General features: G+C 41.8%; 1 protein-coding gene across 4 annotated transcripts; it reads left to right on the forward strand.

Moving 5' to 3' along the window:
* Window positions 1-670: 670 nt before the first annotated feature.
* Window positions 671-27,909, forward strand: LOC103695636 (40S ribosomal protein S12). Of its 4 annotated transcripts, none has more exons than XM_039132652.1 (5): window positions 671-759; window positions 855-883; window positions 4,751-5,077; window positions 27,321-27,386; window positions 27,508-27,909. In XM_039132652.1, the coding sequence occupies exons 3-5, from the start codon at window positions 4,775-4,777 to the stop codon at window positions 27,565-27,567; spliced, it is 429 nt and encodes a 142-aa protein (XP_038988580.1). In that variant the 5' UTR covers window positions 671-759; window positions 855-883; window positions 4,751-4,774; the 3' UTR covers window positions 27,568-27,909. The 4 variants fall into 4 exon arrangements, with proteins under 4 accessions (XP_038988580.1, XP_038988581.1, XP_038988582.1 ...); XM_039132653.1 differs by having other exon boundaries at window positions 4,797-5,077; XM_039132654.1 differs by having other exon boundaries at window positions 751-883; window positions 4,797-5,077.
* The last annotated feature ends 17 nt before the right edge of the window (window positions 27,910-27,926 follow it).

Consider the following 27,926-nt stretch of genomic DNA (forward strand, 5'->3'; position numbering starts at 1 on the left):
TCTCCCTTCTCCCTTACCATGGCAAGTCTTTGTGAAATAACTTCCGATGGGAAGAAAAAAGAAGCCGTTAAGAGAAGCTCCTAGCCCAACCCTAGACACTCTAAGATCCTTTTTCAAACCTACTCCCATTTCGAATCAAAAGATAGATAAATAGACACATCTCATTGTACTGATCAAGAGGGTAACAATCAATAGGATTTCCCTAATCCTCCTTTTCCGAAAGGAAGAACGTGAAATTCTTTTTCCTTTCCGTAGGGACCAGGAGATTAGATCTAGCCATAAGAAGAATGTTTGGTATAAATAACTCACTTCTTGGTCTTCGACCCCCTCAATCACTATGAGCGCACCCCCCCCCCCCCCCCCCCCCCAATCAGTGCAATGGGATATATCTATTTATTTATCTCTTGACTCGAAATGGGAGCAGGTTTGAAAAAGGATCTTAGAAATGGAATCGTTATGCTGGGATTTTGGGTAGAAACATGTGATATTTTAGTAGGTAAATTAACGCCTTAGATAGTGAACGAATCGTCATATTCCCCGAAGGATAGATTATTACGAGTCATACTTGGCATTCAGGTCTCCACTGCAAAATAAACTTCTCTACAACGACACACACACACACACACACAAAGTTAGATAGCATCATATGTGGTTGAAATTTATATTCGGTTTGAACCCGAACCAAGTCCACGGCCCAGCAATATGACGACTTTCCCTCCATTAAAACCCTAGCTCTAAAACCCCAAGAGAAAGAGATAGGTGAGCCGCTCCTCCTTCCCAGCCTTTCATTCCCTTTTGCCCCCCTTCTTCTCGAATTATTTACTTTTAATTCTCTGTTTTTATTCTCATCTCAGATCTCATTGGAGCGTAAGAAGATGGCTGCGTACGTAATCCGATCTACTCTTTTTGTTGTTCCTTTTGTTGTTTCTCATCGCAATTTCACTTAGAGAATGTGAAAAACAAACTTTGTAGAATTTATTGTATGAAGTTGGTTGAAGTGAACTCATGATAGCTTCAATTATGATTTATTCTATTGTCTATTTAAGATGGGCGTCTGGCCTTCATGTCGCATTGAAGTTTATTAGTTTGATCACTGATATGATGATTTGAAGTACAAGTGTGTAATAGGATTATCAGAGGAAGAAATGGGTTTGGGAAAAACTAGTGAAGCAGATCCTGGGAACAATTCACTCATTGACTGCGATTAATTATTTAATTGGGTGATGGATCCACAAATTAACAAACAAAAATATGGCATCTATTTTGTTGCATAAGAAATAGGTTTACTGGTAATTATCATTTAGTTGCTCATTGACTGAGTTGTGGTAACTAGGAGACCATAGCCTGCTTGTTCGCTGTCAAAATGAAATGAGGGATGGCAAGATCTTTAGTTGCTATATTTTGCCAGTTTGCATATATTTTCTATTTGAGATTTTCTTTAGGAGAATTTGAGGTTGCACTTTTTTTGTGGATTGCTGTCATTGTTATTTCACAAATGATCTAAAGAATAATTGATTGTTATTCTCAATTATGCAAACATTTAAATACTTAACAATCTGGAACTGGTGTTAGAAAACATCAGTCAGTATAAAACATCTGTTGTTATGCTGTTTTAAATTTCATTTGAGACCTTACAAACTTATGAATCCACTAATTTAAATTTTTTATCGAAAGTAATTGCATGGAAGTAGTGGAATAGCTCAAAGAAGAATCTATCTTTTCTCTAATGTTGATGAATTGGTATTAGATAATGTTTTATGAAAGAATGCATGATTTTGTCATTTCTTTGAAATAATTTTCTTGATAAGGAGATTACTTATAGGAAACATGATTGATTGGAATGATTGTACATATCAATATTGTAAAATGAGGGTACATTATGTGGGCAGTCAAGGGACTGCATAGTGCATATGCATTATGTGGACCATACATGTAGGCACATATACAGCTAGTATTTTTATATTTAAAATAAATAAAAATATATTATATATAATAATAGTAATTTTTCTTTATGATATATAGCATTATTAGTAGTGGTATCTGGTAACTAGTGCTTACTATTCACTATTTGATTTTTAGTAGCCATAATTATAGCAAAATTAACATATTGACATTGTTAATATACACATATTCTGCCAGCCTGAAATCCATATCAGAGCATCTTTTAGTTTGAATTGTCATAATTGTATGCCCCTGCATAGTTGTTTCATAGTGTTAAAAGGGCTTACATATTTGGTCCCACAATGATAAGTAGGCTGCATATACAACTAGAGAACGTAAATACTACATCTGCCAGCAAAGTGCTAAGCAAACTATCTCTTTGGCCCTTATGTGGCCTGACCAAGTATATTAGCTGCATACATAGTATCTGGAGTGATTAGGGGTATGTGGCCTCATGCACCACATTTTAAAATAGTGGTACATATTTACTTTCAAAAAAAAATGGTACATATTTAAGCTGGAGATAACAAATTTTAAGAAATGATTCAAATTTGATATACTGTTTATTTGTGAAGGGATTTGGCATGATACTTTTGATCATAGGTTATAATAGTGTCCCAAGCAATGTTGCTAACATTGTCAGTACTACTTTCCTATAAGAACAATTGAGCAGTTCTGTACTACCTTGATTCTTCATGGAAAATTCTGTTACAAGGGGGTTCATGCTTCATATAGAGATCACGTATATTTTAATTTGTTATTACTTTCTTTTAGGGCTTTCCTCATCTATTCTTACCATTTTCTTGTTTCTTATTATAATTCTTTACTTATTTGGTGATCTTTTTCATTCTAGTTTCTAATTATCATTATGTTGTGCACCATTCAAATCACATCTAGAGGTCCTTAGTTAGGAGATACTTATTCCTTCAAGAATTAATATGGAGATCCTTGGGCAAAATTTGATAGTTTCTGGTACAAGTGTAACATCAATAAATACTACATCAGTTGAACTTCCATCTATGGTTTCTCTTTTAGTTATTTGACTTTTAGTTATTCGATAATCTCTAACATTCTAATCACCCTAACATGGTCTAATTTCCATATTACATCTTGAGGTCTGTAGATGGTAGGTACTTATTTCTGAAGGTTCTTCAAGAGCTAAAATGGAAATCCTTGGCTGATCTTTGATGGTTCTAGTAGAAGATGCATAATCAATGAACATCACATCATTTGAAGATCTATATCTTATAAATGGGAAAGGTGCTTGGGAACCTTTCATTGAACTCTTTTTCTTGTTCTACATAATTTTTTCGGTGCTCTTGAGCAAATTTTCATTCAGAATTCTGTTTTTGTTGCAGTTTTCTTGAACTTTTTGCTATTGATTATCTATTTTTCTTCTGAGCACCCAAATTACAAGGTTTCAAAAGTCTTGGGTAAGACCAACATCATCATATTTGAAAAACCTGATGATCTGTAGACCAGGGCAGAAATCTAACTCTATGTTTGGATGCTAGATAATCCATGATTAGGCTGTGGTTATTTGGATATCCTGCCAAACAACACCACTTTTGGGGTGGTAATCCTTAGCCAGTTAATGCCGCTTTAGCCAGCTAACCTAGTTAAACTTTTTTCTTTCTTTTTTTTTGTGTATGTGTTGGGGGTGGGGTGGGGGCGGGGTGTGTTGTTTGGGGGGGAGGTGGGGGTGTGGTGTGGGGGGGCTTGGGGGGCTGAAATAACTTCAACTATCCAACTCTCCCCCATTGCCTAATTATACCTACCTGTTTTTCCCTTCTCCTGTCTTACTGCTACCATTTTTTGTCCCTATAGATCAAACAATGGCCCTTAACCACTTTGCCCATGCCTTTTTCGACCCAACGACATTGTCACCATCAAAACAGAAAGGGCTGCCCAAGTGAGCAGCAACCAAAGAGCAATTTTTTCAGGTCCATGAATAAGTTTATGGTTAAATTAGGTTAAAGTTATGTATCCCTGGGTTAGCTATCTGGCATCCAAACACAGCCTAAAGAGAGCTGCTTATAAGCCATGGTATCAAATTAACTTGTTTGTCTGTAATAAAGTTATACAAGATGTAGGATCCATTAGATCATGGGCAAGGATAAGAACTGCAACATATTTTCCCAAAATTGTGATTTAGTTTAACAACATGACTCAAAGAATCAATTTTTTATTTCTCATGTAGGTACTGTAAAGTGCCCACTTGTCACTCATTATGTCCCATGTTCATGAGGATCCTTATTGAAGAAATGATCATTAGATTTAAGTTATGTTCATCCTCCAGTTAATATGCTCATCAGCATTAGCATCCTATTCAAGATATTGTCATTATTCAGCATTAGAAATCTGATTGGACAAGGTAGTTAACTAGGCAAGGATTGAATAAATAGATTAGTTTTAATGTAATTAATATGAATCTTTTATATGATTGTTCTACTTTCAATACATCACTGACCTAGGCATGTTTTATTAAATGATGTTCATTATCTAGCATTGTAGTTATAGGTTCAGAGATTTTATAATTACGTATGAGATAAGTTCAAGGAAAATTGCCCCTATGCTTTCCAACATATTGCATTATTTTATATGTATCTGCACCAATGTTAACTTTGTCATAAAGAGCATAATAATTATCCAACTTATGGCATGTAAACTGTATGAACTTACTCTATATTAAAAAATTTCTCAGTAAAACAACTGAGAATGAGATCTGTCAGTTTTACATAATGATCTATGGGTTCTCCTGTAGATGCTTACATTATTAAGAAAGTATATTGCTGAATTTCTTATACAGTTAGAACCCATCTGACCTGTTGTTATGCTCTATCATGGCCGCGAAGATGGTATTGCCATCGAAACTGTTGCTCCAGCTCTTGGAGAGCCCATGGACCTGATGACAGCTTTTCAACTTGTGATGAAGAAATCATTGGCCCATGATGGGCTTGTTTGTGGACTTCATGAAGCTGCCAAGGCAATTGAAAAGCATGCTGCGCAACTTTGTATTCTGGCTGAGGACTGCAACCAGCCTGATTATGTGAAGTTGGTCAAAGCACTTTGTGCTGATCACAATGTGCATTTAGTAACAGTACCAAGTGCAAAAACTCTTGGCGAGTGGGCTGGGGTAAGTAACTACTGTTAACAAAGTCTTATGTTTTTTCTCGTCTTTCATACTTTGCATCACATTATTCGGGAAAAAAAATTTCCTTTGATTGTCGATTATGTCATTATATTGCAGTTGTTTGATCAAATTTGAGAGTTTCAAGGCACTAGTTTAAAACCACCATCCTAGGCTAGAGTCTGCTTTCATGTTCTTTCACTTTCCTAAGAATGTCAATTATATCATTACATTGCAGTTGTTTGATCAAATTTGAGTTTCAAGGCACTAGTTAAAACTACCATCCCAGGATAGAGTCCACCTTTTCATTTTTTTTGCTAAAGCAAGGATTTCATACAATGCATGTACGAATACACCCAATAAAGTCAGAAAACAAGAGATCTCGAAGTGCCCGAGGCAACTCCCCCTCCTCGGCCCACATGGTACTCTCGAAATGGTTGGCCATGTAGGCAACCGCCCAATCCGCAGCCCCATTAGCCTCTCTAAATACATGCTTAGCCTAAAAAATTCCTCCATCCCTAACCATTACCCAGATGTTTCGGAGCAAGGGGTAGTCCACACCAGCACCCCTCGGGCCCCCGTGACTGAGTCACCCTTTAGGATGATTGAGCTGGCCCGTAGCACTCGCTGCGCATTTCGAAGATCCGCCCAGGCAGCCCTTAGCTCCGCACTGGGGACCGAGATGTCGAATAACTGACAGCCGCCCGCTACCACGACCCTAGAGTTCGGGTCCTTGATAACAAAACCTGCACCTTCCGTCGTACCTCCGTCTAAGATGGATCCATTAAAGTTGACTTTGAGGAAACTCGGGATGTGGGCTCCCAGGTGAAAAACACCGTACGAGGTGCTACCGAAGCAAAATAGTAACCCCAGATATCTTGAGCTATCAAAAGTCTATCTGAAGAAATAACATAATTGATCTCCTCCGCCTGCGCTCGGGCGCGCTCCACTACGAACCTTGGTGACATGCTTGTAGGAGACTGAATGGATCTGATCTCAATTATGAGAAGATGAACCGCCTCAAACCACAGCACCTGGAGACTTTCCTTGGCTGCTAGAGGCGTGGATCACTGGTTCTTTGATGGTGGAGGAGAACAAGAGTCAAGCAAAAATAGGCTCTTCTTTCTTATGGCCTAGGGTTCTTGGGGACGGCAGCTTACGTGCATGAGAGGAAGAGAAGAGAAGAGAATAGGGTTTTCAGGGAGAAAGGAGTATCATCTAATTTCATTCCATCCATACACAAAATACGTGAGTGTATATATACATGGTTAATCATGACCCAAATCCAAAAACTCTCCTAGGCTAAACCACATGAGAAAGCACTCAACCCAAGCACATGTACACCCATAACTTGAATGCTCTCTCTCCCTTTGAGCCTAAATCTAGCCCAATAATAGTTAGCCCCCTCAAGACCCAAATACTTGAGTCTCAAGCAGGTAGAAGACCAAATCCCGTCTCTGCCTAAATCTGAAATAGGCCTGGGGTCGACCCTTTAACAGCATGAGTCGGCCCTTGCTCTTTAGGGGTCGACCCTTTAACAGCATGAGTCAGTCCTTGCTCTTCAGGGGTCGACCCTTTAACATCATGAGTCGGCCTTTGCTCTTCAGGGGTCGATCCTTTAACAGCATGAGTCGACCCTTCTACTGTTTCCACTGCAGTTTCATGCATTCCTTACTTTGGATGCGCCACACTTGTACCCACAATCTCTACCTTGGTGCTTAAAAGCCTATGCAAGCTCCACCTGGTTCGTCAACCCCATCAACCCCACACAAGAGAGAAAACTATCCCGTGGAAGAATCTTCGTAAGTGCATTCGACTGGTTCTTCTTCGTATGAACTTTCACCAGCATCACTTCACCATCCTCCACTAACTCTCTGATCCTGTGGTACCTCACGTCTATATGCTTTGTGCGAACATGATAGACTGGATTCTGAACCAATTGCAGAGCACTCTGACTGTCACTGTGCAGCACCACTGTACTCTGCTTCACCTCCATCTCCTGAATGAGTCTCTTCAACCAAAGAGCCTCCTTGGCAGCTTCTGTGATCCCTATGTACTCGGCCTCTGTGGCGGACAAGGTCGTGATAGGTTGAAGAGTTAATCTCCACGAAATCGGTCCACTAAACATGCTGAACACATAACCTGTAGTAGATCTCCTTGTATCCAAATCACCTGCAAAATTTGCATCCACAAACCCTTCCAATGGACCTAAAAACTCTCTTGAGGCATTGGAGTTCCTCCCATGTCCATCTTGCTGCTCAAAAGTCAGACCAAGCTTCCGAGTTTCTTGTAGATACCGAAAAATCCACTTGAGTGCCTGCCAGTGCTCCTTCCCTGGATTTGCCATGTACCTACTCACCTGGCTCATTGCATGTGCTATGTCTGGCCTACAACACACCATAGCATACATCACGCTGCCCACGGCACTAGCATATGGAACTCTATCCATGTACTCTTTCTCTTCATCTGTCTGGGGGCACTGCAACTTCGAAAGAGACATGTGGCTTGCAAGCGGTGTTCCAACCGGTTTGGATTTATCCATCCCAAACCTAATCAAGACCTTCTGAATGTATCCTCCCAATGACAAGTGGAGGATACCCTTACTTCTATCTCTGCAAATCTCCATTCCAAGAATTTTCTTGGAAGGACCCAAATCCTTCATCTTAAATTCAGCAGACAATGCTGATTTCAGCTCATTCACTGCATTGATACTCCTGCTGACAATGAAGCATCCACATATAGAAGCAAATATAGAGCATTCTCCTCATCCACATCCTTCACATAGACACAATTATCATGCTCATATCTGAAAAATCCAAGACTAAGAACAAAGGTATCAAACTTCTTGTACCACTGTCGGGGTGACTGCTTCAAACTGTAGAGAGATCTCTTCAGTAGACACACCTTTTCTTCCAACCCCGGCTGTCTGAAACCAGCTAGTTGCTGCATGTATATCGTCTCCTCTAGGCTTCCATGTAAGAACGCCGTCTTCACATCCATCTGCTCCAATTTCATATCATACTGTGCTACCAAAGACAGCAACACCCGAATTGAAGTATGCCGTACTACCGGAGAGAATACCTCTTTGTAGTCTACTCCCACTCTCTGTGAATACCCCTTGGCTACTAGCCTTGCCTTGTACCTAACTCCACCTTGCTCTGAAGGCAGCTCTTTCTTTGTGAAAACCCATTTAGAACCAATGGCCCGAGCACTTTCCGGTAGATCCACAAGCTGACATGTCCTATTCTTCTCAAAAGACTGCATCTTTTCCATCATGGCTTGAATCCTTGACTCCCTTTCTGAGCTCTCCATGGCATCTTCAAATATCTCTGGATCTCCATTGTCAGTGATGAGAGCATAGGAGATGGTCTCATCAATGCGATACCTGACAGGCTTAAAGATGATGCGCTTTTGCCTATGCGGTGCAACTCCTCTAACAAGGTCCCTCAAACCGGAACTCTGTGGCTCTACCTGCACCTCTTTCTGGACTGATGGCCCTCCTAGCTGGTCCTCCACACTTGTGGGAACATGCCTACCAAATTCCATCTCAAAAGAAACACGTTTCGAGGTAGAATTTGAAAAAATATCACCTGCTAGTGAGTGCTGTCCACTGCTGCCCTGTCCAGCCTTTTGCGTTTCATCTGCTACTCCTGGCCTCTTCAGGATGCTCTCTTCATCAAAGATAGCATTCCTACTGATGGTGGACTTCTGTGAATGAGGATCCCACAGCAAATAACTCTTGATCCCTTTTGGATATTCGATGAAGACCATCTTCTACGATTTCGGATCAAGTTTGCTTCTTTTGGTTGCCTCCACTAATGCATAGGCCAGGCAACCGAATACTTTTAGGTGGCCAAGCTCCATCTTCTTTCCACTCCAGATCTCCTCTGGAATGCCTCCATCAAGCTCGAGGATGATAGTGTTATTTTGATGATTAACAAGCAATTATTTAAAGCATGCTATAAGTTAAATTGATACTTCATTTATAAGTTCATTACTCTCAGTACATATGCTTAATTGAAAGTATATATATGGTCTTGTTCATTTGGATGGATCTAACCTTGAGAATGCAGCAAAGTGTGAATTGAGTCGACCCATAGGTTGATTGGGTCGACCCCGGCACTTCAAGGAATCATCTGGCACACTCCTGCAAAAACAGCACAAATGAACAGTGAGTTGGGTCGACCCAAGGTAAGCATGAGTCGACCCAACCTCCAAAGAACCTCAAAACGCAAAGGAAAAATGTTCTCTGGATTCACTGAGAGGGTCGACCCACACAGTGGTTGAGTCGACCCAAGCTTGAGTCGACCCAAACCCTGAGAGGGTCGACCCAAAGGCAAGACAGAAAGACAGACAGAAATTGGTTCTCTGGAATTACTGAGAGGGTCGACCCAAGAAGAAGTTGAGTCGACCCAAGTGAACTTTGAGTCGACCCAAACCCTGAGAGGGTCGACCCAAATGGAAGACAGAAAGACAGACAGAAAATGGTCTTCTGGGATTACTGAGAGGGTCGACCCAAGAAGAAGTTGAGTCGACCCAAGTGAACTTTGAGTCGACCCAAAGAATGGTTGGGTCGACCCAAGTGAAGGAAGTTTGAAATTCATGTTTCTGTGTTCTCTGAGAGGGTCGACCCAAGGAATGTTTGAGTCGACCCAAGGCCAAGTTGGGTCGACCCAAGGACAGGTTGAGCCGACCCAAACACGGGCTGAACAGTAACGGATAGTTCTGCAGATGTACTTTTTGTCCTTCCCAAGGTCAGTAACGGCTAGTTTTTGAATTCTAACCATTGGAGCTTGACCAAAGAAGGTGGGAGGCTATTTAAAGGGGCACTATTCATCAGAGAGAATATCTTTTGAGAGGTTTATCAAATAATACACAAGAATACAAAAGAGCCCTAATCTTCTTCATCAAGAGCTTCATTCAAGAATCAAAGAAAGGGATTGAGCACATTCAAAGAGGCATCAAGAGCTCCTTCCCCCATTGAAGAGTGAAGCTTCCTTGACAAAGAAGAGCAAAGCAACTTCAAAGCGATAATTTCCTTCTAAACTCTTCTTTGTTGTTCATATTGTCTTATATGCTCATTTAGGAGTTAAATCTTTTATTTTCATTTGCTTAAACTCTTTGTAAAGGTTCGTTGGTAAGCCCGCAAAACCAACAAAGGTTTTTGGTGAACCCGTAAAACCAAAGTTGTATAGGTTCGTTGGTGAGCCCGCAAAACCAACAAGGTTCTTGGTGAGCCCGCAAAACCAAGTGTATAGGTTCGTTGGTGAGCCCGTAAAACCAACTAGGTTTTTGGATTGTGAGCCCGGAAAACAATCCAACTGTAATCCGCGTGATTATAGTGAAATCCCAAGGGTACGCTTGGGGAGTGGACGTAGGTGCTAAGGAGAGCACCGAACCACTATATATTGTGGTGTTTGCATTGTGCTTGTGCCTCTATTTTCTTTTGCTTTATCTTCTATTATTGCATTAGCATAACTCACTCAAATAGCCTAAGAAAGCATCCACCGCACTTAACTAAGAAAGTTTTTAAAAGCACCAAAAGTTTAAAAGAAACCAATTCACCCCCCCTCTTGGATTGTCACCTTGGGCAACAAGTGGTATCAGAGCAAGGTGCTCTAATAGTGCTTATTGATCTAACCATCAAGAGTTAAAGATCATGGCAACCCAAGTGGGAGGTGCAATGAGTGAGGGGCAATCCACAAATAGACCACCTCTATTTAATGGCACAAACTATGCATATTGGAAAGCTAGAATGAGGATATTCATTCAAGCTTCAGATTATGAGGTATGGCAAATAATCACTAGAGGACCTCACACACCCACACACAATGTAGAAGGCACTATCATTCCTAAACCAGAAATGGATTGGAATGAAAATGATAGAAGACTTGCACAGTTAAATGCAAAAGCAATAAACATACTTTATTGCTCTTTAGATGTAAACGAATTCAATAGAATATCCACTTGCTCCACTGCCAAAGAAATTTGGGATAGACTTGAGGTCACACATGAAGGGACCAATCAAGTCAAGGAGTCAAAGATAAACATATTAGTACATAAATATGAATTGTTTAAGATGGATTCTACCGAGTCCATAACTGATATGTTTACTCGTTTTACTGATATTATAAATGGGCTTAAAAGTTTAGGAAAATCTTATTCTAACTCTGATTTGGTGCGAAAAATTCTCAGGTCTCTACCAAGGAATTGGGAGGCCAAGGTAACCGCCATACAAGAAGCAAAGGACCTCAATGCACTGCAGCTAGAGGAGCTTCTAGGGTCACTCATGACCCATGAGCTGACCATGAGGCAAAACTCAGAAGATGAGGTCAAGAGAAGAAAGCCCATAGCCCTAAAGACTACCACCCCTAGACAACAATCTGAATCAGAAGATTCAGATGATGATGAAGATATTGATGAGGAAGGGATGGCAGTGCTTGGGAGGAAATTCAGAAAATTCATGAGAGGTAAAAATAGATTCCATAGAAAGAAGCCCTTCTCTAAAGGAAATTCAAGCAAAGAGAAGGGTAAGGATAAAGAAAAGGGTAAGGATAAAGAAAAAGAGAAAGAAACCCCTATTTGCTATGAGTGTAATAAACCCGGGCATTACAAGATAGATTGCCCAGATATGAAGTGGATAGCAAGAAAATTGAAAAAGAAAAATTTTATGGCTGATTGGAGTGAGAGTGAGGAATCAAGTTCAGAGGATGAAGATCATCAAGACACGGCCCAAATATGTCATATGGCCAATGACGATGAGGTAGATTCTGAACTTGACTGTGATTTTACTGTTGATGAATTACATGATGCTTTCTTAGAACTCATGGAAGAACATAAGAAAGTAATTAATAAAAATAAAGCTCTAAAAGAAGAAAATCAATCTCTTATTAAAGATAAAATAAAATTGTCTAATAACTATGAAACGTTAAGTAGGAAATTTGAAAATGAAACCAAAAATCTAATTGCTGAAAATATTAAGTTAAAAGAAGATGCTGAAAAGTATAAATCCTTGGTAGATAAATTTACTCTTAGCTCTACTAAATTGAATATGATACTTGATAGTCAAAGAGCTGTATATAATAAGGCTGGTTTAGGTTATAAAACAAAAACAAAACAAAAATTCTTAAAGAATATTTTTGTGAAAGCTAAAAATGAAAATGTTACTTGTTATTGTTGCAATAAGATAGGACATAGAGCATATGAGTGTAACTTTAGAAAATCTAGTCAAAGCAAATCAAGTAATAAACAAAAGATTAAGAAAGTTTGGGTTCCAAAAGGAACATGGAGTACTAACCCTAAAGGACCCAACTTAGTTTGGGTACCTAAAGCTTCTCCTTGATTTTGATTGCAGGTGTGTCTTACAGCTGATAAAATGGAAAAACGATGGTATCTAGATAGTGGCTGTTCAAGACACATGACCGGTGACGAAGATCAGTTTGTCACCTTGGAACCAAAGAAAGGTGGAGTAGTTACCTATGGAGACAATGGTAAAGGTCATATCATTGGAAAGGGTAAAATTTTGATTGCTCCATCCATCTTTATAGAAAATGTCTTATTAGTTAAAGGTTTGAAACATAATCTTCTTAGCATAAGTCAATTTTGTGATAAAGGATTTAAAGTTACATTTGAAGCATCTGTATGCATTATCACAAATCCTAAAGATAATAGCATTGTACTTGTAGGACGAAGACAAAGAAACATTTATTTAGTAGATCTTCATGAATTAGGTAAGAAAAATGGTTTATGCTTAATGACTAATGAAGAAAAGAAGAATGAAACTAGTTGGCTTTGGCATAGAAGACTAGGACATGCTAGTATGGAATTAATATCAAAACTAGTTAACAAGGAATTAATAAAGGATGTGCCAAAATTGAGTTTTGAAAAGGACAAAATATGTGGACCATGCTCTCTAGGAAAACAAACTAGATCATCTTTCAAATCTAAAAATGTAGTATCAACAACTAGACCATTTGAACTCATACATATGGATTTATTTGGACCTACTAGAACTACAAGTCTAGGAGGAAAGAAATATGGACTAGTTATTGTTGATGATTTTTCAAGGTATACATGGGTTTCATTTTTGGCACATAAGAATGAAGCATTTTCTGAATTCTTGAAACTATATAATAAAATAATAAATGAAAAGAAACTCACATTGGTAGCAATTCGAAGTGATCATGGCACGGAATTTGAAAATCAACACTTCGAGGAATTTTGCACCAATAATGGAATATCACATCAATTTTCAGCACCTAGAACACCTCAACAAAATGGGGTTGTTGAAAGGAAAAATAGGACATTGGCAGAAATGGCACGCACAATGTTGTGCGAGTCAAATCTTCCAAAGTACTTTTGGGCTGAAGCCATAAACACCTCTTGCCATATTCTAAATCGAGTTTTAATACGACCAATAACTAAGAAAACTCCTTATGAACTTTGGAAGAATAAGAAACCAACTGCAAAATATTTTAAAGTGTTTGGTTGTAGATGTTTTATCTTAAATAATGGCAAGGAGGACTTAAGTAAATTTGATGCCAAGTCAGATGAAGGTATCTTCTTAGGATACTCCACATCTAGCAAGGCATACAGAGTATTCAACAAAAGAACCTCAGTAGTGGAAGAGTCGGTAAATATCATATTTGATGAGTCTGATAGTGAGTCTGCTAGGAAAGAAAACTCTATTGATGATGATACAGGAATTATCGACTTTGAGAAGTTAAAAATTGATGATGTGCCAAATCAAGATAAGGGAGAAGATTGCGTGCCACCACAACCCCAAGATGTGCCAAAAGAATGGAGGTATGCACATGGACATCCCAAAGACTTAATTATTGGTGATCCATCTCAAGGGGTAAGAACTCGATCTTCTCTTAGAAATTTAAATGATTATCTTGCTTTTGTCTCACAATTAGAACCTAAAACTTATGAAGAAGCTGAAAAATATACTAACTGGATAAATGCCATGCAAGAGGAATTAAATCAATTTAAAAGAAGTAATGTATGGACATTAACTGAAAGACCAAAGCATAATTCAATAATTGGAACAAAATGGGTATTTAGAAATAAATTAGATGAAAATGGAGTAGTTATAAGAAATAAGGCTAGACTTGTAGCTAAAGGATACAATCAGGAAGAAGGAATAGATTATGATGAGACATTTGCTCCAGTAGCTAGATTAGAAGCTATAAGATTACTTCTAGCATTTGCATGTTTTATGGATTTTAAATTATATCAAATGGATGTGAAGAGTGCATTTTTAAATGGTATTATTGAGGAGGAAGTATATGTAGAACAACCTCCAGGATTTGAAAATCATGAATTGCCAAATCATGTGTTTAAATTACATAAGGCATTATATGGTTTAAAGCAAGCACCTAGGGCTTGGTATGATAGACTAAGTAAATTTCTGCTTGAAAATGATTTTTGTAGAGGAAATGTAGATAAAACTTTATTTATCAAAAGAAAGGACAAAAATCTATTAGTGGTACAAATATATGTAGATGACATAATCTTTGGTGCCACTAATGATACTCTATGCAAAGAATTTGCTGATCTAATGCATGGAGAATTTGAGATGAGTTTGATGGGAGAATTAAGCTTCTTTTTAGGATTACAAATCAAACAAACCAAAGAAGGCATTTTCATTCATCAAACTAAGTATACAAGGGAAATACTGAAGAAGTTTGGTAATGAAAAACATAAGGGAATTGGCACTCCAATGAATCCCACTAGTAAGCTAGACAAGGATGAAAAAGGAAAAAGTGTTGATATTAAGCTCTATAGAGGACTTATTGGGTCCTTGCTCTATCTTACGGCTAGTAGACCCGACATTGTATTTAGTGTAGGGATATGTGCTAGATATCAATCGGATCCTAAGGAGTCACATTTAAGTGCAGTTAAGAGGATCCTTAGATATTTAAGAGGAACCACCACCATTGGATTATGGTATTCGAGAGACTCATGTCTAGATTTGCTTGCATACTCAGATGCAGATTTTGCCGGATGCAAATTAGATAGAAAGAGCACAAGTGGCACATGTCAATTCCTAGGAAACAATTTAGTATCATGGTTTAGTAAGAAGCAGAATTCAGTAGCACTATCCACAGCCGAAGCTGAATACATAGCTGCTGGTAGTTGTTGTGCTCAAGTATTATGGCTCAAGCAACAACTAGAGGACTATGGAGTTAAACTAGAAAATATTCCTATTAAGTGTGACAATACGAGTGCTATCAATCTCACTAAAAATCCAGTTCAGCACTCTAAGGCCAAACACATAGAAATAAGGTACCATTTCATTAGGGATCATGTGCAAAATGGAAATGTACGCATTGAGCATATATGCACAGAAAAACAATTGGCCGATATATTTACAAAACCACTGAGTGAAGATAGATTCTGTATGCTCAGAAGAGAATTAGGTATATGTGATCCTTTTATTGAATAAATATGAAAGAAAGTTAGTAGTCTCATGATACATTCTTCTAACTTCAAAAATCCCATGAAACATGAGTCAAATTTGTTGTCTATAAATTTCTTACTCATGTATCAATGTCCCATAAGGAGCTTATAAGGATTAAAAGCGAGGAAAACTTTTTAGAAGCAAAAAGGGAGAGAAAACCAAGTTCTGCACTTGGGTCGACCTAACCCAGAACAAGGGTCGACCCAACGTTGAGTCGACCCAAGAAAATTCTTGAGTCGACCCAACGTCGGGACCCCACTGTTAAAAGGGGGCCCGAGAGCTTATCTAGGGCACTGTTTGCCCTTTGTCTCCTTCCGAAAAGCTTGGTCCCCACTCTCCAATCTCCACTAGACTCCTCCAAACAGTAGATTTCTTTAAGATCTTGGAGAAATGGGTCCCAAACGAGCCGTAGCCAAGAGATCCGGAAGAGTGAGCCGAGTCCAACAAGAGGAAAGGCGCCCTACCGAGCCTTCTCCCGTGTCTCCACGACGTGAGGCACGTGCGGAGGTCCCTCCTCCTCCTTCCCCCTCAGTGCTTCTTGCAAGATTTGCGGGGAGGCCGGTTACTACCGGAAGAAGGATCCATTCGGAGTTTTTCAACCAAGAAGGATTTCGAATTTGGGAATGGATCCAAAGACAAGGATGGGAGTATCTTTGCTCCCTTGATGTGGTGATTTACCCCGGGTTAGTCCAAGAATTCTACGCCTTCCTCAAGACTGGTATGGGAGGGCTTGTTTCAGATGTTAGAGGGGTTCGGATCCGTGTATCCGAGGAGAGCTTGAGTGAGCTTCTACACCTACCTTGCACGGGAGCTATTCCTGAAAGATCAGATAACAAAATGAGAGCTCTTCAACTGATCATGGAAAATGAGAACTTCGATTTCTCTCAGAAGGTAATAGCTAGTTCTCTTTCCGCCGAGATGAGGTTGTTGCTTAATATGATAAATAGAATTTTATTTCCGAAGACCGGGAGATTCGATCTCATCTCAGAACGAGATCTTGCAGTTATGGAGTGTATGATTCAGGGGATTCCCCTAAATCTTCCGGCCATGATATTGAGGCAAATGAGAAAGGTAATAAGCAGCAACAGGGTATCATTACCTTATGGTATGATACTTACATTAATCTTCCGTCAGCATGGGTTACCTCTCGAGGAGGAAGCATTCAAGAATCTGCAACCTACAGACACGTACACTGCACGGTCACTCATACGTATGGGTTATGAGAAAGTGAACGGGCAGTGGATACATACTGGTGCAGGCATTTAGGGTGAGGCACCAGAGGGAGAGGCACCAGAGGGTGAGGATGAGGAGCCTATGGATCTTCCCACTGCACCCTCAGAGGCTGGACCATCGTCATCTGCTCCTCCGACAGATACGGATGACTTCTGGAGCAGGATGACAGAGCTCATGACAGCTCAGGCGAGGACTATTACTGACGGGCTTACGAGCCGATTGGACGCCCGCTTGGATGTCATGTCTGTTGATATCAGTGATCTGAGGCAGCAGATTGGAGCACTCCGGAGAGAGAGAGAGACACATGGACCATCTGTGCCATAGGCTGCTGAGTCAGAGATATCGGCACAGAGTCATCCAGCTCGACGTGCTCCACGCCAGACCCAGTCACACCAGACTCGACCTCCCCTCGCCACGTATGCTAGGCGGATGAGGACTAGATCCCAGCCATTATAATCCCCCTAGGCTGATTTTAGCATCTATGTTTAGAGCCTAGGCTAGAAATCTAGTTCTCATATGTATCTTGCCTTTTCTTATATGTATCTTGCTTCTTTTTCTATATGTATCTTGTTTTTCCTTCATATCTTTAAATCTTGATTGAGGAACATTGTACTTATTTTGGGAATTAATGTATGAAAAATGTTCCTATTTTGATCAATGAAGTCTAAAGCTTGTTCTTTATTGCATCTTTTCCCATATATGTTTTTGATGATAACAAAAAGGGGGAGAAGAGAAGGAAAGAGTATTAATTTAGGAAAGAGTGTATATAAGAGAGAAGAGAAGGAAAGAGTATTAATTTAGGAAAGAGTGTATATAAGGGAGAAGAGAAGGAAAGAGTGTATATAAAGGAGAAGAGAAGGAAAGAGTATTAATTTTGTGAGAAAGAGTGAGTAAAGAAGTTTATGAAAATAAAAAAGAAATAAATGGGCAAACAAATTGAAAATCATATAAGAAAGATTACATATCTAAGGGGGAGCAATTTGCAACAATGAAAATCACAAAATCAAAAATTTCTATCAAGATTCAGAATTTGGCACATATAAATTCAGAATTTGGCACGCACCTCTCGCACCCCGATACGTAAGCTGAAACTCATTTATTATCTCAAATTTTTGAAGTTTCATTGCTAATGAATTATAAATGAAAGGGGGAGCCATTCAAAAAGTCAAATTGGCAAATTTTTAATGATATAGGGGGAGGTTTCACTTATATATATGAAAAGCTGAAATTCTGAAATCTAATCCCTTTTATAAACTGATTTTAAAGACAAGTATCAATAGGCTTATACTCTTTATTTTGTAATCATCAAAAAGGGGGAGATTGAGGATGATAGTGTTATTTTGATGATTAACAAGCAATTATTTAAAGCATGCTATAAGTTAAATTGATACTTCATTTATAAGTTCATTACTCTCAGTACATATGCTTAATTGAAAGTATATATATGGTCTTGTTCATTTGGATGGATCTAACCTTGAGAATGCAGCAAAGTGTGAATTGAGTCGACCCATAGGTTGATTGGGTCGACCCCGGCACTTCAAGGAATCATCTGGCACACTCCTGCAAAAACAGCACAAATGAACAGTGAGTTGGGTCGACCCAAGGTAAGCATGAGTCGACCCAACCTCCAAAGAACCTCAAAACGCAAAGGAAAAATGTTCTCTGGATTCACTGAGAGGGTCGACCCACACAGTGGTTGAGTCGACCCAAGCTTGAGTCGACCCAAACCCTGAGAGGGTCGACCCAAAGGCAAGACAGAAAGACAGACAGAAATTGGTTCTCTGGAATTACTGAGAGGGTCGACCCAAGAAGAAGTTGAGTCGACCCAAGTGAACTTTGAGTCGACCCAAACCCTGAGAGGGTCGACCCAAATGGAAGACAGAAAGACAGACAGAAAATGGTCTTCTGGGATTACTGAGAGGGTCGACCCAAGAAGAAGTTGAGTCGACCCAAGTGAACTTTGAGTCGACCCAAAGAATGGTTGGGTCGACCCAAGTGAAGGAAGTTTGAAATTCATGTTTCTGTGTTCTCTGAGAGGGTCGACCCAAGGAATGTTTGAGTCGACCCAAGGCCAAGTTGGGTCGACCCAAGGACAGGTTGAGCCGACCCAAACACGGGCTGAACAGTAACGGATAGTTCTGCAGATGTACTTTTTGTCCTTCCCAAGGTCAGTAACGGCTAGTTTTTGAATTCTAACCATTGGAGCTTGACCAAAGAAGGTGGGAGGCTATTTAAAGGGGCACTATTCATCAGAGAGAATATCTTTTGAGAGGTTTATCAAAGAATACACAAGAATACAAAAGAGCCCTAATCTTCTTCATCAAGAGCTTCATTCAAGAATCAAAGAAAGGGATTGAGCACATTCAAAGAGGCATCAAGAGCTCCTTCCCCCATTGAAGAGTGAAGCTTCCTTGACAAAGAAGAGCAAAGCAACTTCAAAGCGATAATTTCCTTCTAAACTCTTCTTTGTTGTTCATATTGTCTTATATGCTCATTTAGGAGTTAAATCTTTTATTTTCATTTGCTTAAACTCTTTGTAAAGGTTCGTTGGTAAGCCCGCAAAACCAACAAAGGTTTTTGGTGAACCCGTAAAACCAAAGTTGTATAGGTTCGTTGGTGAGCCCGCAAAACCAACAAGGTTCTTGGTGAGCCCGCAAAACCAAGTGTATAGGTTCGTTGGTGAGCCCGTAAAACCAACTAGGTTTTTGGATTGTGAGCCCGGAAAACAATCCAACTGTAATCCGCGTGATTATAGTGAAATTCCAAGGGTACGCTTGGGGAGTGGACGTAGGTGCTAAGGAGAGCACCGAACCACTATATATTGTGGTGTTTGCATTGTGCTTGTGCCTCTATTTTCTTTTGCTTTATCTTCTATTATTGCATTAGCATAACTCACTCAAATAGCCTAAGAAAGCATCCACCGCACTTAACTAAGAAAGTTTTTAAAAGCACCAAAAGTTTAAAAGAAACCAATTCACCCCCCCCTCTTGGATTGTCACCTTGGGCAACAAAGCTTTCTATTGGGGGACCTGTTAACAAGAAAACAAGAGAAAGTTATCGCATCACCCCAAAAAGTTTTGGAAAGTGATGTTTGCAGCCTCAAACTCCTAGCCTTCTCTGTCAATGTACGGTTCATCCTCTCGGCCACACCATTCTGTTGGGGAGTTATCCTTACTGTGAGATTGTGTTTGATGCCATGCTCCTCACAGTACCTTCTGAACTCGGAGCTTGTGTACTCCCCTCCATTGTCAGACCTCAGGCACCTCACTGACTGCCCCGTTTTCTTTTCAACTTCAGCCCTTCAGGATTTAAACCGAGCAAACACTTCTGATTTTTTCCTAATCAGATAGACCCATACCTTCCTGGAGAAGTTATCAATAAAGGTCAAAAAATATCTTGCTCCACCTCTAGCTGAAATAGGCGCCGGTCCCCAAACATCCGAGTGAATTAGCTGCAGAACGCCTTCACTCTGCTTGAAACTGTTGGCAAACTTTATCCTATGCTGTTTGCCATAAATGCAAGGCTCACATATGTCATTTCCTTCCTTTTCCACTACTGGAATTAGACCTCTTTTGCCGAGTTCCGTGAGCCCTCCGTCGCTCATGTGACCCATCCGATAGTGCCATAGTTTGTAGACCAACTGCTTCTCCTGTGCTGCCGCCAGCACCTCTGCACCATCTATCACCACTGAGCCTTCCATCTTATAGAGATTATTAGCCATCCTTTTGCCCTTCATCACCACCAAGGCCCCCTTGGTGATCCTCAAACAGCCACTGCCCAGTTGGCTACCAAAAGCACACCCGTGCTTCTCCAAATAGCCCAATAAAATCAGATTCTTCTTCAACTCCGGGGCATGCTTAACATTGGTTAATGTTCTAATGACTCCATCATACATCCTCACCTTAATAGTGCCTACCCCAGCAATCTTGCAAGGATGATCATCACCTAAACTCATACTCCCTCCATCGGTTTTCTCATAGGTATCGCACCACTCCCGATATGAAGTATAGTAAAGCGAACATGCTTAATCCAATGTCCACCGACTGTTTTCCTTCATGTGACCATCTGAAACAACTAGGATATCATCTCCACTGTCTTCAGATGTAAGAGCACCACCATGACTGGCCGAACCACCCTTGGAAGAGTTCTTTTCCTTCTCAGACTTCAGCAAAAGACAATTTCTCCTTATGTGTCCAATCTGATGACACTTGTAGCACTTCCAAGCCTTCTACTTGCCCCGAGACTTAGATCTGCCCTTGGACTTCTCTCTAACCCTTTTTCGAGGCCTCTCTTGCCTCTCATTAACAGCAAGAACCTCTGAGTTAGAACTACCCTTGCAAATCTTCTCTCTTTGCTCATTAGATCGAAGAACACTAATCACCTCTTCATAATTCAGGATGTCTTTCCTATACACCAGGGTAGTAATCAACCTATTATATGATCCTGGGAGAGAACACAGGAGTAGAAGGGTCCTATCTTCTTCCTCAATCTTCACATCAAGACTCATGACCTCCGAGCAAACTTGATTGAACTCTTGAATATGAGAAATCAGATCTGCTCCCTCCGGCATCCGCAGACTATATAACTGTTTCTTCAGCCACGGTTTATTAATCATACTCTTGCCCAAATAGGTGTTCTCTAACCTCTCCCATAGCCCTCTGGCCGTTGTCTCTGAACAAATCTCAGGTAGCACCTGATCAGCCAAGCACATACGAATCGTGCTAAAAGCAATCTCCTCTAACTTCTCCCAATCTTCCAAACTGATCCTTTCCGGTCTTTTCCTAACCAAGACCTTATAGATCCTTTGCTGTACCAGCAAATCCTTCACCCTTTGCTGCCATAGGGTGAAGTTTTCCTTGCGATCGAACTTCTCAAAATCTGCTTTAAGATTTTTCGAAGCCATAACACCAAACAGAAATTTAATGAATGCAGAAAATTCTGTTTTGAAGGCTTACCACAGATTTTGATTTTCCTCCACCAAATCAGCAACCAATGGCTCTGATACCAATTGTAGGAGACCTTACGGATCTGATCCCAATCATGAGAAGATGAATTGCCTCAAACCACAGCACCTGGAGATTTTTCTTGGCTGCTAGAGGCGTGGATCACTGGTTCTTTGATGGTGGAGGAGAACAAGAGTCAAGCGGAAATAGGCTCTTCTTCCTTATGGCCTAGGGTTCTTGGGGACGGCGGCTTACGTGCATGAGAGGAAGAGAAGAAAAGAGAATAGGATTTTCAGGGAGAAAGGAGTATCATCTGATTTCATTCCATCCATACACAAAATGCGTGAGTGTATATATACATGGTTAATCATGACCCAAATCCAAAAACTTTCCTAGGCTAAACCACATGAGAAAGCACTCAACTCAAGCCCATGTACACCCACAACTTGCATGCTCTCTCTCCTTTTGAGCCTAAACCTAGCCCAATAATAGTTAGCCCCTTTAAGACCCAAATACTTAAGTCTCAAGCAGGTAGAAGACCAAATTCCGTCTCTACCTACATCTGAAACAGGCCTGGGGTCGACCCCTGTTACAGGGTCGGCTCATTAACAGCATGAGTCGACCCTTCCACTGTTGCTACTGCAGTTTCTTGTATTTCTTGCTTTGGATGCGCCACACTTGTGCCCACAATGCTGAGCTCTCCAAATACTCAAGCGTTCCTTGCTAGCCAAATTTGGTATACTGTGCAAGTTGCTCAATAGCCTCCCGGCGTGTCCGTGGGCTACTAGCCCACCGCCAGATGGCTTGTAAGAACTAATCCCTCTGACTCCAAGCATCCGGTGGAGTCCCTATAGTCCACCATGTCCCCCTCGCCCACGCGCACTAGAATAGCGCATGGTCAACTGTCTCGTCAACACCACACATACTGCACTCTAGGAAAATCCTCAAGTCGCGTCTACTGAGTACCAAACTCGTTAGAAGGCGTGCCCAGGCCCCTTTCCATAAAAATAGTGCACCCTCAGGTGAAGTCCGAATTGCCAGATCCAAGTACACTCGAACCCCAGCTCATACTCCCGCTGGAGAACTCGAGAGAGATCCCCCATCCTGACACTGGTCCTGCATGAAGAGCTCCAAATCCGGATGTCTGGTCCCACACACCCTAGCATCGGGAGAGACTGGACCCGCTCAGCAAGATGCACCCCAAACAACTGACGCAGCCTGGCCTCATCCCACTCAACTGATGCACCCCAAACACACCCACAAACCCTCCGTTGCCTCAACGTTAACCGTAGTCGGCCAACGCCTCAAGGGGAGGGCATCCATCTATGGGTCACCTGCCACATCGATGCTCCACCCATCACCTATCAACCATCTGGTATTTGCCAAAGCAATTGGCAGATACCTCCCAATCTTCCGCTACATGAAGGAACATCCACGCCCACTTTGGGCCACACCCTCAGCACTGACTCGGTCATATCTGGCTGCCATGATCTGACTTCAGAACTCTAAAATCCACTTTCATGTTCTTTCATTTTACATTACACTTGACCTTCGTCCTATTGATGTTTTTGAGGCTTTTGAATCAAGTGCAGCTGTTGAAGTGTGCAAAAACTTTTTATTATTTGGTTGGCCATTTTGTATGCAGTAGGTGCATGTAGTGGACTTTGATTGTTCTAGGTTTTTGTATTTTAAGTTTGTGTTACAATATATCTGTTTTGGGCCTGGAGGAGAACCTGTGTAAATGCTTAGGCCAGCTTTTATTTTTCTTGCATGTTCGGGCATTACCTGACTAGAATTTTGGCACATGCAATGCACATGGTTGAGTTTAGAGGATGAGTATGAGATGCACTTTAATCAATAATTGAATGAATGATTGGAGCAAGATAAAGAAAATATCATAAAAAGCAAGATGGATGGTCATGATCTTTTAAAGAAATAAAATCAGATGAGAATTAAAGAGAAAAAATCTGTAAAAAAAGCCCTCAAATGTCCTTGTCTTCTTGAACTCCTGTATGTTCTAGAATTTATGATAAAAAAAGAAATTAAGATTTATTCAAAATATAATGGAAACAGAAAGACTTTTAGGATTGTGGAGAACTCTAAAGTCGGTGTTTCTTCTCAACTTTCCCCACTGCCCTCAGCCTGTTGTCTTTCTTTCGCACATTCCTTCATTTGGCTTCTTTGTCTCTCTTCCTGGAATGGTAGATTTGCTGGGAAACGTATGTGGATAATTTTTTTCCACCCTTTCTATTTTTTATCGGGACTCTAATATATGACCTTCCAATAGAAGAAAAGTTCGGCTAGTTTCTTCCACCAGTCCACGATCATCAGAAGATAGAGAAATATGATCCGGTCCCTATGAGATGGGACCGGTCAACGGGTGGAGGGGGACCTGGCGAGTAGATAGGTCTTGCTCGATTTCTTCCGATCTAGATGGACAGAGGATAGTGAGGGTGATGAGGCTGGCCAGCTCCGGTGGACCAATACGAAAATCGGTGGTGGGGAGAATGAGTCACCGACCGACATGCGAATTGGCGTCACAGAGCATGCATTTTTGGTTCGACCGGTGGTGGAAGGGGAGGTTCGGGAGGTGGTCTGGGCCCTGGGAGAGGATAGGGCTTCGGGTTCAGATGGGTTCCCGCCCTTCTTTTTTCGAAGATACTGGGGCATCGTCCAGACGGCTGTGGTTGAAGCGGTTCTGTGTTTCTTCAGTCAGGCATGGATGCCTGACGACTAGAGGGCCACGTTTGTCACGCTGATACTGAAGCGCCAGGACGCGGCGAAATCGAACCATTTTAGGCCTATCAGCTTGTGCACAACTTGATATAAAGTAGTGGCAAGAATCCTAGTGGAGTGGATCAAGCCCTTGCTTCTCGAAATTATCTGCCAAGAGCAAGGTGCTTTTGTGGGAGGTAGGAGCATTTCCGATAATGTTATATTGGCCTAGGAGATGATGTGGGATTTTTAGCGGGCCCTGAAGCGGCGCCTGATGGCTTTCAAGCTGGACATGGAACGAGCTTATGACAGAATCAGGTGGAGCTTCCTTATGTGAGCCTTGGTTTCCACGAGACCTGGATTGATTGGGTGTTGGGGTGTGTTTGAGGTCCGAGGTTTTCTATTCTGGTCAACGGCACACCTTCCTTCTTTTTCAAATCCACCATGGGGCTTCGACAGGGATGTTCTTTATCTCCGTACTTGTTCATCATATGCTCTGATGTCTTGTCTCGCGCACTACAGGCTACGTGCGCCGCCGGGGAGCTGGAGGCTCACGTCCCAGCTCTATGGGCCCAGCCGATATCTCACTTACTCTTTGTCGATGACTGTCTCCTCTTGATGAGGGCGCAGGCAATGGATGCACGGGCCCTTAGGAGGGTTTTGGCCGACTACGGCACCGCATTGGGGCAGAGAGTGAATTCCCAGAAGTCCACCATCTTCTTTAGCCCTAGCACGACACCTAGGGTTCGACGGGGGATCCAGAGGATTTTGGGGATGCTAGAGCAGGACGAGACCTAGAGCTACCTGGGTGTGCCGATTACAGATAGGAGACTACGGGTATCTGAGTGCACCAGGCTGGTGCAACGGGTCCAGAGTAGGCTGGAGGGATGGCGGGCAGCATCTCTATCTATGATGGGTAGATTGACGCTGATCAGATCTGTACTTGGCTCCATGCCCATCTATCTCATGTCAAACACGGTGGTGCCGAGGGCAGGGCTGCTGAAGATTGAGCGATTACTTCGGGGCTTTTTATGGGGCTCGCATGGTGGTGGTCGGGGGGTGCACTTGGTGACATGGGAGAGCATCTGCCTCCCTTTCAGTGAAGGTGGCCTCGGGGTTCTGTCTCTGCTAGAGAGATGGGAGGTGCTTATTGCCCGGCATGCAGTCCAGTTCCTTTTGGAGCTGTAGGGGATCTGGAGCCGGACCATGCTAGCCCGCTATGGATGGATGGGCCCTGAGGCACTGGCCCATGGGCAGAGATGCTCTTTTTTGTGGCGAGAGATTGCGAGGTACCTGCCTATTGCATTGGTCCACACTAGATGGCTGATTGGCGATGGGCGCAGTATTGATGTGGCTGGAGACCCGTGGGTAGATGCCCTCCCCTTGCAGCATTGGCCGACTATGGTTAGCGTCGAGGCTATGGAGGGACTGCGCATCTGTGATCTCCTTGTCCCCGGAGGGCCTGAATGGGATGAGACTAGGCTGGCTCAATTTTTTGGGGGGCACCTTGTGGAGGGTCCAATCCCTCCCGCTACCTGGGTGCGCATGTCCAAACGTGCGGGTTTAGAGCATCTCTACCAGGACCAGCGTTAGGGTAGGCGATCTCTTCCTCATTCTCCAGCGGCAGTACGAGCCTGGGCAGACTGCACCTGGATCTGGCGCTTGGGACTCCACCTGAGGGTAGCACTGTTCCTCTGAAAGGTGGTCTGGGATCGCCTTCCGACGAGAGCAGTTCTTAATGGACGAGGATTGAGGATTCGCTTGGTATGTGGGGATTGTGGTGTGGACGAGACGGTGGACCACGCCTTGTTTCAATGCACATGGGCTAGGGCGACTTGGTAATTGGCGGAAATCCCGCGGAAGGTTCGAGGCCGAAGGGACCAGTTCCTACAGGCCATGCGCCGATGCTCAGAGTCCTCTCTGCTTCGCCAGGAGGTGGTTCGGGTGATTTGAACGTCCTACCAGATTTGGCTGGCTAAGAATGCTCGATCTTTTGGCGAACGCAGTATGTCGCCGAGATTTCTGGTGGAGAGTGCCCGTGTGTAGGCAGCGGAGCTTAGTCACATCATACCTGTCGAAGGGACCTTGATAGTTTGGGACATCTGGAGTTTTCATTTTGCTTCGACAGCATCCCGTACGGTGTTTTTCACCTGGGAGCCCCACTCCTGAGTTTTCTCAAGGTCAACTTCGATGGGTCTGTCTTGGACGAAGGTACGAGGGGCGGCGCGGGTTTTGTTACTCGGAACCCATCTGCCAGGATCGTGGCTGCAAGGGGCAGTCAACTCTTTGACATATCGGTCTCGGGTGCGGAGCTGAGGGTCGCTTGGGCGGGCCTTCGTCACGCTCAGTGTGTTTTATGGGTCAGTTTCATTGTCCTGAAGGGGGATTTGGCCACGGTCATCAGTTGGGTTCGGGGGAGCCTAGGTGTAATGGTAGTGCCCACCCTTTGCTCCGAGATATCTAGGCATTGGTGGGGGCTGGAGGGGCCTTCCAGGCCAAGCACATGTTCTGTGAAACTAATGGGGTTGTGGATTAGGTGGCTGCTTATGTAGTCAGTCACTTCGGTAGTATCCTGTGGGCTGGAGATGGGGAGTTGCCCATGGCACTCCGAGATATTTTGTTTTTCGATTTTATTGGGTGTATCCATACTTGTTAGGTATGATTAGCAAAAAAAAGAAGAAGAAGAAGAGTTTAGCACAAAAGATGAGTTTATGCGCAGAGGGCTCTCTCCCATTGAATATAGATATAGAGAATATGTGCCTGCAAAATGTATTTAATCTTTTCATTCTGATCATAAAGTATTCATTAGCAAAACACATTGTCATGCGATTAACCCCCTCCTATTTTTTCCTAATCCTAATTCATTATTTCACATTTGGTGCATGATCTGCAGCTATGCAAGATCGACTCAGAGGAAAAGGCGAGAAAAGTTGTGGGTTGTTCATGTGTCGTTGTCAAGGTAAGATATTGACTTACATTAATTATTGATCCTTCTAGCAATTTTTGTGTTTAGCGGGCTTATATTTTTCTGAGAAAATAGTGGCCATAAAATTTGTAACTGTTAATGGTTTATTTTGCAGGATTATGGTGAAGAATCAGAGGGTCTACATATAGTTCAGGAGTATGTGAAATCCCACTGAAATATGAGAACTGATTAGTAGCGGGTCAGTAATAGCTCATTAGAGTTTGCTGAAAACTTTCACCATTGAGGCTTTCTGTGGAATTTTGCAGCTGTTAGTTTGAAGACTTCTATTTGGTGATCATTTATCAATTTTTCTTGGAAGGGTTTTATTTTTGCCTACAAAATCTGCATTTTGAGGGTCTCTCTTCATTCTTCTTCTTAAATTAATGCAGAAGTAGGTCAAATTAAATAGGCCTTTAATGGGGAAATATTGTTTGTTTGTTGTATTTTGAGTGTTCTTTCAGTATAAACTGCTTTTGATTAAAATCATCAATTGCCCCACATATAGAGAATTGCCTTTGATTGAAAGCATTTCTT

The sequence above is a fragment of the Phoenix dactylifera genome, chromosome 12 (assembly GCF_009389715.1).
Source record: "Phoenix dactylifera cultivar Barhee BC4 chromosome 12, palm_55x_up_171113_PBpolish2nd_filt_p, whole genome shotgun sequence".
Classification (NCBI taxonomy): domain Eukaryota; kingdom Viridiplantae; phylum Streptophyta; class Magnoliopsida; order Arecales; family Arecaceae; genus Phoenix; species Phoenix dactylifera.

Excerpts from the sequence above, each read along its gene's own strand:
- LOC103695636 (XM_039132652.1), top strand. The coding sequence starts at position 4,775 with ATGCTCTATCATGGCCGCGAAGATGGTATTGCCATCGAAACTGTTGCT. Across the intron at positions 5,078-27,320 it reads CTCTTGGCGAGTGGGCTGGG|CTATGCAAGATCGACTCAGA; the intron begins GTAAGTAACTAC and ends CATGATCTGCAG. Across the intron at positions 27,387-27,507 it reads GTTCATGTGTCGTTGTCAAG|GATTATGGTGAAGAATCAGA; the intron begins GTAAGATATTGA and ends TTTATTTTGCAG.